This window comes from Prorops nasuta, unplaced genomic scaffold (assembly GCF_024137725.1).
Source record: "Prorops nasuta isolate Cenicafe-Biocafe unplaced genomic scaffold, Cenicafe_Pnas_1.2 PNAS00010, whole genome shotgun sequence".
Classification (NCBI taxonomy): Eukaryota; Metazoa; Arthropoda; class Insecta; order Hymenoptera; family Bethylidae; genus Prorops; species Prorops nasuta.
Genome location: NW_027116807.1, coordinates 4,358,080 through 4,370,590, shown reverse-complemented (window position 1 = coordinate 4,370,590; position 12,511 = coordinate 4,358,080). Strand labels below are relative to the sequence as shown.

General features: G+C 50.0%; 1 protein-coding gene across 1 annotated transcript; it reads right to left on the bottom strand.

Annotated features, from left to right (window-relative positions):
- Positions 1–8,611: 8,611 nt before the first annotated feature.
- LOC136776656 (zinc finger protein Noc-like) lies at positions 8,612–12,108 on the bottom strand. Its single transcript, XM_066732360.1, has 2 exons — positions 11,623–12,108; positions 8,612–11,291 (listed from the first exon to the last, which is right to left on the bottom strand). Exons 1-2 carry the CDS (start codon positions 11,707–11,709, stop codon positions 9,786–9,788), a joined length of 1,593 nt encoding a protein of 530 aa, XP_066588457.1. The 5' UTR covers positions 11,710–12,108; the 3' UTR covers positions 8,612–9,785.
- Between the last annotated feature and the right edge of the window lie 403 nt (positions 12,109–12,511).

Here is a 12,511-nt window from a genome sequence, read left to right as displayed (position 1 = left end):
TCGGTGTGGGCGAGGGCCGATCGGTCGTATTTCGCGATAAAGAGCGAAGGAGCCGTGGGTTGGCCCCGGGGATTTTACGGCGCAATAGCCACTAGAACCCCGTAGGATGTGTAATTCGAGATATAATATCGCGGAGTGTTTAGCTCGCTCGGCTGTCCGTGGAGAAAAGGCGCGCGCCAATTCATTGTAATTTAATAGCTATGGCTCCGGGCCGGCCTCAAATCAAACCCGAGAAAATATGATAATTGGCTTTTAAGATAGCGTCCCTCTCGTCGACTGTTTCGCAGACTTTTTCCCGCTCCAGCTGACAAATCGGCGCGGCTGCACCGTATTTCGCTCCGCGAAGAATTAATGTTACGCTAGGTTTACACTTGAAATGCCGGGACGTTCTCGCGAGCACACGCCACTCTCGCTCGATTTATCTTCCAAGCAATTTAGCCTGGATCCTCTCGAACCTATTTCCTATTTCCGGCGCTTGCAACACCATCAGTGCCAATAATACAGGGAAAAATATCGCCTCTCCTAAGTAATCGCTGAAAGAATTCCACTCTATAGCACCGCCCGTCACCGCTTTCATTATTTATAGTAGTGGAGCACACACACACACACACACACCATACCCACTATTTTCGCGTCCTTCTCGGAAAATCAGCAGCGCGATGAGCCACTCCGAAGCTCGATCTCTCCCATAATTCTGTATCTACCTACCGCTGGCTAAGTCGCTCCGCTGTATTTCATATCGGATTTCGCAGCCTCTCCAACAGAGTCTTCTTTCATCAAAAGTATCTCGTACAATAAGGTGCACGGGGTCAGTCGGATGAATCATTGTTCGAGGGCTTTGCATCTCTAAGGGATCCAAGCCTGCGTTTGCGTGTATATATATATATATATAGGGAGAGGGTTCTTGTCGCACACAGTTTGGCAGTATTAAGTACATATATATATATATAGGGTGGTGGAAAAGGTCCGTAGTATAGGTCACCGCAGTAGCTATAGTGGTAGCACACGTGGGAGAGAGAGAGACTGGTGGACGTAGTCGATGGAAGTGCGCGGCCCAGTGGACTCGGATTTATGAGACCGTCATATTTCGCAAGTTGCGCGAGCCGGTAATTCCTGGCCGTGAGCGGGGATTTATGGTCGCGGTGTGTCCCGGCTGTGCCATTAATCCTTCCCTTTCGCCCCGAATCGAACTCGCTTCCACATATCCTATATCCTGCATCCTATATCGCGCGCGCACTGCTTTCCAACGTGCGTCGTATGTACCACCTACACGCCCTGTGCTCCGCGTCCTGTCGTTCCTCGCTAGCTAACCCCCCACCCTATAACCCACCACACTTTATAACACCACTTGGAGAGATAACTTTCAGCTTGGATTCCTCGCGACTATCCGCGAACCCTCGACACACTCGAAAAACTTGAAAATTCTCATTCCTCCCTCTGTATATATACATATATATATATATATATATATTACCGGAACGCGGCACGGAGAGTCCGGCGCAGCTATACTCGCGCGTTAATCAACGCGTGTCCCGCGGCAAATTATCAAAGCGCTCGTTATCGCTAGGAAGCCACGACGACGTGTCTCCCTTGGAGCGATCCACCGAGTGGACGATAGCGTCAAAGAGCCCCTCCTCGATCCTATGCCAGACGAGTTAATTAGGGATCGTAGCGCGAGCACTTAATAACCACTGGAATGCGGTCGTCCAACGTCAGTCTCTTAGCTCTGAGGCTTCTCCTCCTCCTCCTCCTCCTCCTCCTCCTTCGTCACAACGAACGCTCGAGCCTCTTTCATCCAATTTCAATCACATCCCACGAAATTCAACAGCGTTTACACGTTGATTTATATGTATATATGTACGCAGGGTGTCTCGGAATTTATGGTCAAACTGCATATCCTGGACAGAATTCTTATAAATAATTTAATACCGCCCGAGCTACGTCACGATATATCTTTGGACCACGAAAATGTTTATGCAACTTTTGGTAAATATCAATAGCGCTGTAAGATTTTTTTTATAGATTTGATAGTATCGATAAAACGACTTTAACAACTTGTTTTCGTATTGCCTATATTTTTAAGGTTACGTTGAAATCTGTCTTGGCGTCGTTTTGTTAGGTCGTAACCTATGCGGAAGATATTATTCCACTCGTTAAACGTGAACGATATCAAAGGTAGCGTAGAATGATTTTTTATGGACATGATAATTAGGCAATAAAACACTATGTGTAATGAATTTTCTCTCGTGTTATTGATATTTATCGTACAGCGGAGCAATTTATGTAGACTCTTGGCCCAAACCTATCGTTGCGTAACTCTGAAAGTATCAACAATATTGAAAAATTGTATTTCAAGAATCGAACCTTCCATCCGGAGTATACTGCTTGTGTGGCCATTAATTCTGGAACACCCTGTATACGAGTTTTCCTGTACCTCTACATAAGGAAACACTTTGTTATTGCATGTTCGATAGATTAATAGAGCGATGCAGCAAGAAACAAATGAAAATTGCCTTTTATTCCATGGCAATCATATTGTCAATAATTTATAATTTACTTGGCAAAAAGTGGAATAACGTTTATATCATTGGATCGAGAGAGAAGCCCTGGAACGCACGGTAGTGTTATAATGAATCCTCTCGACAGTGTGAAATTGCTGAAAATAAAATATACATACCGTAACTGTCGATATCCTAATGTATACCTCTCCGCCGTTAATAGACGACGTCGTCATCATCGTCACCGTCGTAAATCGGGAAAGCGTGCATTCTATTTCCAACGGCTTCTAAATCAGCTCGGTAAAATTTAGCGGGAAAAAATTGGCAAAGACACGTGTTGTTGACATCTCACGGATATCAGTGGTTTGACGTGGGAATAATTGCGACTGATTTCCATCTTTTTAGCGACGTGTCTGATGGATATAGAAGAGCGCCACTTGTGCACTACCTACATATATGTGTGTGAAAGGAAAAATAACGTGCAAATTTGTAGATTTAATTGGCGATTGAAATTTCAACAAGAGTGAGAGAGAGAGAGAGAGAAAGAGAGAGCGTTGGAAATGATGGGGCTTGTCCGATGTGTTGGATGGAACGAAATAATTAATCCGAGGCGAGTAGAGATCGGTGGTTTCTGGAAGGAGCGAAGAAGGTAAGAGGAGGAGGAGAAGGAGGAAGAGATTGAGTCAAACGATCGCGCGAGAGCGCGCGCGTCAAGTATGCACGGAATGAAAACTGTCAGCAAGACTGACGCGCCGGTTGGTTGGGGGCGACAGCGCGCTAAATGCACAACCAACCAGCCATGAGCCTTCCTGCCTGCCTGCCTGCCTGCCTGCCTGCCCGTGCTTCTCGGTGCTGCTGCACTCTCTCTCTCTCTCTCTCTCTCTCTCTCTCTCTCTCTACCACCATCGGAGAGAGGACCTCTATATTCCACCGTGTGCGTGCTGTTGCATACCTCGGAATTCCCCAATGCCACCCGAAAACCGCACCGAGCGCCAAATTTTTTCTCCCGCCTGCCACTGACGTTTCGCCACCAGCCATGTAACGCATCCCCCCTCCCTTGTAAACCATCCGAACCACACGAACGGTTTTTACGAATCTGGCAATAATCTATATCTCTATGCATATATATATATATATATATATATATATATATACGCATCAGACAATTTTCAAACTGTGAAAATTCCAGTGGAATAAAGATAGCAGGGGATTCAAAGCTTTCCGACAATCTTTCGCGGTAGCTTGATTGACTGATAGACGGCTGGGTCAGACTTATATAATCGATACTGCGAGCGGATCGATATTTTAATTTATCCAAGGGGAACGCCTCGCTGATGCTGTCAGCAGATTTAACGAGCAAGGACAGCTCTCGTGGATAGTTGCGGGGGAGGGGGTAGAAAATTGAAAACGTGACGTAAACTATTCGAATGTCGTGTATATATACATATATATATATATACGAGGGGGGAGTTGTAAATAAAACTTGCTTCTTCTCCGATTTCGGAAGAAACTCTGCGGATGCTCTTAGGATTCTGATGAAATGATAAATGGACGAGCGATCGGTGTGGGAGAGTCGTATATATAGGCACACGCGTCAGTCGTCCTGCCAATTACAACGAAGACGGAGCGTTTCGACGTGGCGTGACGTGGCGTGGCGTGGCGTGGCGTCCAACGTTCGGATCAACACCACACGTCGGACTCGATCGGTCCGAGTCTCGTTAAACAACTCGGTTGACAATTATTTGGCCGACCAGCCAAGTAGCAGCCTCCTCGGTGCACGCGTACGGGTAACGAGTCGTTTAATTATCGGTCCATGATAATCGCGATTGTCCGACGCGGTGAAATCTTCGGATGGTGTACGCGCAATGCGATTGGACGAGGAGGGAGCACAGCTAATAAGGTTGCGCGCGACGCGAGAACGCGCGGAGCAAAGTAACAAACGAGGGATTTGTGGCAATGTGTAGGAGGGTGAAGGAGGAGGGGTGGGGGGGGGGGAGGAGGAGGTAGAAAAGGGTGGCAAGCTGACGTTACTCCGGCAGGACAGTTCCTGTCAAGCTACATGGAGACAAACGAGCGACCGGCAATCAACCGCTGTTAGCCCGTCCGACCTTTCGCAACCGCATCTGACCGTTCCTTTTTGCCCAGCGCTTCATCATAATTTATTGTCATACTGTCACGTTAATAACTCAATTTATTTCACTGGAGACCCTATTATTTTTATGCTTATAGCGAGCTGTCGTCGGATCGGCTGCGTTTCATCCGGTCACCCACCCCCCCCCCTCCCCCTTACCGTTGCATTTGCCTCAACTGGCTCTGATCGATGACCCGAATACCGTTTGGTTCGATGACCTTGTCGTTAATTAATTAGCGACTCTCGTACGTTTAAGAAAATTCGAATAACTTTGCTTCGAGAAGGTTGAGGAGGAGGAGGAGGAAGAAGAAGAAGAAGAAGAAGAAGAAGGAAGGAGAGTTGTTAGGGGGACTGTATCGACCCGTGCTGATTCGGCACGGCGCGTTTGGATCGTAAAACGAGGAGATAAGGAGCCGCGCGGCAGGTATATCTGGCCCTATTATACCGGATATACGGGGGTCGCACGGCTCCAAGATAGCACACGGGCTAACCCCCCCCCCCCCCGTCTCGGGGACGCCACGGCGAGGCGCGTCGTTCCGCCCGCTCTGCAAGGCCAACTCCTTGCGAGTCCTTATCTAGCGAGTTGGCCAAGTTTCCTCATCAATGTCCCATCCCAAAGGCGTTTGCGACTTCCTCCCCACCCCACCTCGCATTAACATTATAACGCGCTAACGTCGCTCGTACCTCTCTCGTCAGCTATATACATATATACAGCTCTCTGCAACGATATCGAGGCCTCGAAGAGATTACTGTATACCAATCGAACATCTCGGTTTTGATTCGTATACTTGCAGGATATCTCGCAATTGCACGAGGCACACGAAAGGTCGTGGATGGGTCATCTCGCGAATGGTCGAACCGATGCGATGGTGCATAGTGGCTGTGCAGAGGCTGCAGAGTGTGTAGCAAGAAAGAGCCGGGGCGAAGCGCGCACACGGTTGGAGCGTTGGTACACGCTCTCGACGCGCCATTAATCAAGTCGACTGACAAGCGGCTTCACCGTAAACTCAACTTCCCCGAGACTTTTCGTTCTCGTCGATTAATCGCCTAAAATCATTAATTGTCATTAACGGACGGCTCCTGTCTGGGATATTGCCAGCGCGAAGCAGCTTCGGGAGACAGAGATACATTGCCCCGTGTGTTAATGCGTCAGTCTATATATGGTACCGGTTACACCGATCACAATTACTCTTTCCATTATGCTCGCGACTCGATTGAGAGATGAATATGCGCGGCGGGCCTCTTGTGCAGGGAGAGAGAGAGAGAGAGAGAGAGAGAAAGAGGCCGGATGTTCGAGATGGCATATCTATATATATATATATATTGTATAGGCGCATGTAGCTATAATGTAGAGAACGATTATGGGACATCGTTATTGGAGGAGGAATCCAAATGCGTGCGGCGAGTGAAAAATAAGTGAACGTCGCGCGGCGTCGAAGCTGAAGAGTGGCAACTGACTGGCGAGGCAAGCCGTGTGGATCCTAGGTGAGCTCGAATAACAGGGTGCGCTCCGATCAACATTAATCACTATCCGAAGCGAGTAGATAGCCGTCGAATGCTCGCTTTCTAAAGCAAGGTGAAGGGGGTGTCTGATAGATGGAGGTGATGAATGGCTCCGTGACGCGGAGCGATCCATCATCTCGGCCGACATCACGGGAGCTGCCTACCGCGAGAGCTAGCAGGAGAGATTTCGCGCGAGAGGTCACCTCGGCTAATTCATCATCCGGCCTCTCCCCCTCCCCCCTCCCCCACACTCCTTCTCCACCCTAACCGTTTACGTCACGAAAGTCGCATATATAGTTATACGTACAACTCTCTTCTCTCGAGACTCGTCTCATCGTATCCTATATGTATAATACAAACTCACGACTATATATATATATATATAGTATCGATGCACTATATATATAGAGACGCGTAATAATTGTTATATAAAAGAGGAGAGGATATTGAAATAATGGCGAAAGGAAAGTCCAAGCAAGGCACGACCTATCGATTTCGCTGCTAGAGTTTCCGACGGGTGGCGGCAGCGGAGGCGGCGGAGGCAGCGGCGGAGGCGGAGGCGGCAGGGGGCTCGCCTGTAGCTTATACATGAATTATAGCTGCTCTTTGCTGTCGCGCATTCAGCGGTGATGTATGACTCGCGGCGCAGGAGAGATGGTAGGTAGAAAACATGGACGATGTACGGCCTGTTAATAACGGCAAGAATGAACGAGCGGCAAGCGCGCAGATGCCGCTGGCGGCTAGAGAGACCCCCTTTGTGTTTTATTACAAACGATACGTCAAGCACGATCTATGGCCCGCTTTTATTCCAGCCCTGTTATCGATGCGCGCTAAATTGTCCGTCCGCGTCTGCTATGGATATATATATATATAGATATATAGAGCCGAGGTACACTCGCAAGACAGAAATCCAGAGACACGTACGTCGCAACTAAAACCTTCGATTCGAATGAACTTTGGCGAGTAACGAATTCCAATGGACTGATCGATATTGAAGAAAAATTAGAGACCGTCCAAATACTAGAGAGAGAGAGAGAGAGAGGAGATTGGGCAGGGATTGACTGACAAAGAGATCCACTTGGCAGCCGTCGACGACGAAACGTACGAGCGAGCGACAGCAGCTTTTCGGAAAATATCCGAAAGTAGATTTACGCGGTCGAGGCTGCCTTTTGGCATTAACGCCCGGGGCGGTACTTTACCGGAGCGTTAAAGTCGGCGTGATAAATTGTGCGCTAAATAAGATAAGACGAAGATCCGTGCAATCCTGGTTGCTCGAAGTAGACACCCGATCGACCGGCTCTCCCTCTTCCCCCCCCCCCCCCCCACCCCACCACTCCCCTCGGGCGAGAAGCGAAGAAACGACGGAAGGCTAAAGATACTACGCGTTGTTTGCCTGTGTGCGAGCGCGCTTCGCTCACTCTCTCTCTCTCTCTCGCACTGAAGCATACACATGTCGAGACGAGCATATTTACCGACGACTCAAATTCTTTTATAGGTGCCCGCGGAGATGAGATAAAAGTGCTGTCTCCCCACACGGAGAGCGGACGAGCAAGAGCGAGATGGAAAACTTATCTTTATAGCGCCCCGGGATGTACGCCGAGTGGCTTCGAACAGTCTCTGCTAGTAGTCGATCCTTGATCTTCGACAAACGACCCTTCTTCTTTACCCCCGCGCGCGCGACTTATCGAATTCTATTTCCAAAGTAGCGCTAGGATTTTCCTATCGCCGTAATACACCTACGATATAAATATGGATCGTCTGGAAAGCATCGACCATCGATCCCTGCATCTCCAACTGTGAAACTGAAAATTTGGCAAAATTCTCGTTTGAGAAATGGAATTTTCTTCGTGCAGACTATAGTCATCCTTCTCGCGAAGAGACGCGACAGTAGCGCCGCAATGGAACAGCTGCGCGAGCACGAGCTTCCGAGGAAACTCTACTACCCTAATCATCTCTCTCTCTCTGGCCTGGTCCTATACCTTATTCCTTCCTTTATACTGTGTAGCTGCCCCCGCACAGTCCGCAGATTTATGCGCCCCGCCTTGCAGCGCTGATATCCGAGAACTCACGACTCGCTCCGTTCGTAATGAAAGAAATAAATTTACTCTCCCCGAGCACCCCGAGGGAACGTGAAAACGAGTGAGCTCACGCATCGCACACCACCGAAGCAAACCTGGCATAAACGCAGAAGCCACCGTTCTCTCTCTCTCTCTCTCTCTCTCTCTCTCTCTCTCTCTCTCTCTCTCTCTCTCTCTCTCTCTCTCTCTCTCTCTCTCTCGATCCACGAGCATTCCATTACGCGCGAATATCCGCGTTAACCTTTACAACGTAGCCCAAACGATATAAAAGAGTTATAAAAGTTGCGCGGACGAAGAGCTTAAGTTTAAGAGCGGTGCAGCCCTTGGGCTTCTTCGCAAGGAGAGAGATGGGATCTTCTGGTGAAATTGTGCGTAATCAAGAAACAAGAAGAGTATTTGTGATTCTACAAACATGTTTTTATTAAAGCGGTATGGAAACTCAACGATATTTACAACAAGTATTTACAAGTGCAATTAATGTATATATATATATGTATATATATATATGTAATATGGTACACTATATTTTGCGGCTCCTCCAGAGCGAGGGAGCTCTCGATCTCGAGACAGTTGATAGATGAGAAGGCTGTGTGCGACGGGCGTCGCGTCGCGTCGCGTCGCAGCACCTCCAGCGTGTCTTAAGACTATCCTGGACACGCGACGTAATGAATTTGACAGTGAGAGGTCGTTGGAAACTTCCAAGAATACATTAGCGCATCGCTGATAAAGAGAGCATTCCTTCTCTTTCTCTTTCTCTCTTCTCTCTCGCTTTCACTCGCACCTCGCAGAGGCAGCACTCCCGGCCGGAATTCACGCAGATTGGAATCCGTCGGAAGTTCTGCCGCTCGCGGAGCACGGTCTATTAATACTAGCGTAATATCACAGTTATATCGTGGACACAGAGAACACGCATGCACGTATCGCCTCTTTCGTGTGGCATCGGCCTCTTTCCAAGAGCTCGCTTTTTGGTGGAGAACGGAAAAACCTTGTCCGATTGAAACTCGATCGGTTTGCTACCGTCCGGTTTCTCGTTTATTTCTTTTTTTTTTTTTTTTTTTGGTTCTATTTTCTTTTTACGCCGGGCGTTGAAAAACGCATCACTTGCGAGAGAATCGTACGGCGACTGGCATGGTGCATATGCTCTGAAAACGCAATACGAGCCTTTTTTTCACGCTAGGAAAACGCACAATCCTCTTCCTTCCATCCCGATGCTTGGTACTCCCCTCTGAAAACGATCCAGATTTCTTCCATGTAGTAGAATAGACGATAGTCCCACGATGCAACGTTAATTTGTCGAATAATTTCATAAACTTTAATTTACACATTTATATATTTATATATATATATATATATATATATATATATATAGAGATTTTTCTTTATTCATAAATCATTTTTAAATAGATCTGCTATTTACACAGTAACGATTCTCGTGACTCTGAAGGAAAGCACACCGAAGAGGAGCGGTAGTAGCAGCGTTCTCATCACACACGCGCGCACTCGGAAATTGAAGGAGGTTCGGGGAGAGGAGGGGGGGGGGGGATTTAGGGGGAATTAATGGTCGTCGCGAATGACTTAGGGGTGAACCGCGGCACCGATCCTCTGGCCGTAGATGGCGTACGGCGAGTAGTAAGGGCCGAGGGTGTTGAAGGCGCTGTAGGGCGACGCTGCGAGGGAGGCCGGCAGCGGTCCCGTCGGTGGTTTTCCATAGGGATGATATCTAGCGCTGAGCGGACTCAAGGATGGCGCCGGGTAGGAGGCTCCACTGGCGCGGTGCAGCGCGGCCGACGGCGAGAGAAGAGGATGCGGGTGCGGATTGGCCAGGAGCGCGGCGGACGCGTGATCGCCGCTGGTCAGACTCGTGTGACTTCGCAGGTGTTGCAGGAGCTCCTCGGAGGTGGTGAACCGTTTGCCGCAGTAGGACTCGCCGGCGATCCAGTTGCAGACGTAGGGCCGACCACCCGCGGCCGCCGCGCCAGCGGCGGCGGCCGCCAAGGACGACTGGTAGGAGGAGAGAGAGGGCGGAGGCATCGGTCCCAGGGACGAGAGGGCCATGGCCAATCCGTATTTTTGGTGATCGCACTGGGTACATCCGCTGGGGCAGCTGGCGTTGGCGCCCATCATCATCTGAGCGCTGTGCATGCTGTACTGGCAACCGGTGCAGTAGGGATCCTTGCAGACTGGCACCAGCGCCTCGCCGCCAGCGGGAGTCTTGACGCGGGCGTAGCTCAGGTACGGATTGCCGGCGGCGGCGGCCGTCGGTGCACCCGAAGGATAACCGAGGAGGGCGGCCGCGGCGGCCGCGTGATGGTGCGAGAACGGCGAGGCCCCGGCGAACGGTGGCCTGAACGCAGGATTCTCGGCCAGACCCGGTGGACAGCAGAGGGGGTTGCTCGCGAAGCTCGAGAGCCCCGGCTTGTAACCTCCCAGATCCTTGTGGCTGGAGCCACCCGAGAGAATCTCCATCCCGGATCTGATGATCGGACTTGTACCGCTGCTCCCGTTTCGCGGAGAACCGTCCAGCTTCTCCCGTTCGGCCGGTGTCCTCCTCTCGTGGGAGGAAGACGTCGAGCTGCTGCCGCTACCACCACCACCACCACCACCACCACCACCAACACCACCACTAGTAACCGTCGCTTGCTGACTCGACGGAGACGCCGACTTGCGGCTCAGAGGAGTGCGCGATCCGCTCGGCGACTTTTTTTCCATCTGAATGCTACTTTCACAAGCACCGATAACACTATCCTGTCCACTGGCACTGTGCACACTGCTCGCTTTCGAAGCGGGTCTACCGTCCTCGGAGGAGCTCTTCTTGCTCACGACGTTGGTCTCGTAAGGCTTGAACGCCAGCGATTTCCCGTCGGACGGGCTGCCGCGGGTACCGTTATCCTGATGTTGCTGTTGCTGCATTTGTTGCTGCTGTTGCTTCCTCGAAGCTGGTGGCGATTTCGCATTGGAACCGACGTTCCCGTTCTTCCCCGATTTGTCCATCGGAGAGATCAGAGGCTTCGTCGGGGAATCCGCTCCTATCTGACTGCATGTTTGAGCCAACAAAGCCAATGGACTCTTCTTCGCGTCCAACTGTAAAGAAAAGAACCACCAAATTCTCAATTGCGCACCAATCGAGTCAATGTAACTGCCGGATGGACTCGGATGGAACCGGAAGGGTGAAGGAAAATTTCTACCGTGGCGCTACCAGCCGACCGTTTGCCGTCGGTAACTGCAAAAGACTCTACCAATGCTCGAATAACGAATCTTTTCCTCGCCATTCTACGAGTTTCTCATGCGACTCGACCCAAAACGTCGAGTTTTACTGGAAATTACGGGAATCGAGAGGAAATCTGGGGTACGAAGAACGGAAAAAATGGAAAGCCTCTACAGGAATAGGTACTCTTCAAGTATATATACTAACCGTGGTTGGAAGCGGAGAAAGATAATCCGGCTGCAAATACTGATTGTGTCCAGTGGTCAACATACCGCCTTCTTCTAACACAACCATTTGGTTTAATACTTGATGATATCCAGTGCACTTTGAAAAGGGCGTCGGTTTCTTCACAATAATATATATATATATATATACTATGTATATCCCAAAGGAGGAAAAGAACAACTGGTTGGTTTGCTCTCTTAAAGTTTTGTATATCCCGAACTGCGCGTGGAGGGTCCTGAAAGGATGGTCGCACTTTGCAAGAACGGCGAGCCGTTGATGTTGGGTAAAGGAGCGAATCGATATCAGGGCGTTAACGGAGCGACGCGTTTCACGAGAGATCCAGGACAACAATGATGACCGCCAGGCAGAGTTGGTCGGCGAGAGGTTTGGGTGCGCGAGGCAGAATGCGGACGGAGCGCCTCCTATCGGTTTACTTTCACCCCACTCGGGAGCGATATAACCTGTCTCGGTCCTTTCCTCTCTTCGTCGCTCTCTTCGGCCCCACCGCCGCGCCCGGTACTCTCTCTCTCTCTCTCTCACTCTATCCCTCTCTCTCGCTCTCTCTTCCTTCCTCCTCTTCTCTCAACCGCCGCACCGCGTCGTACAAATCCTTTTGGTAGTAGGGATATTGCGGTGGGGTTTGCTCCTCTCTCTCTCTCTCTCTCTCTCTCTCTCTCTCTCCGGCTAGGTCCGCGTTCCCCTCTCTATATACCTGCTACCATACGAGAGTGTATTGGTGCATGTGCGAGTGGAAGCTCGCGCGTGGTGTGGGAAGGCATTCTAATTCAACACGCCACCCATGATGTTGGCCCGACGATGACAGCTCCCATCCCGGCTTTGATATTTCACCGCTTTTACAGTCGCTCTCCCT

Coding starts and splice junctions, on each gene's coding strand:
- LOC136776656 (XM_066732360.1), bottom strand. CDS start 11,709: ATGGTTGTGTTAGAAGAAGGCGGTATGTTGACCACTGGACACAATCAG. Junction 11,292..11,622: donor TTTCTCCGCTTCCAACCACG/GTTAGTATATAT, acceptor TTTTCTTTACAG/TTGGACGCGAAGAAGAGTCC.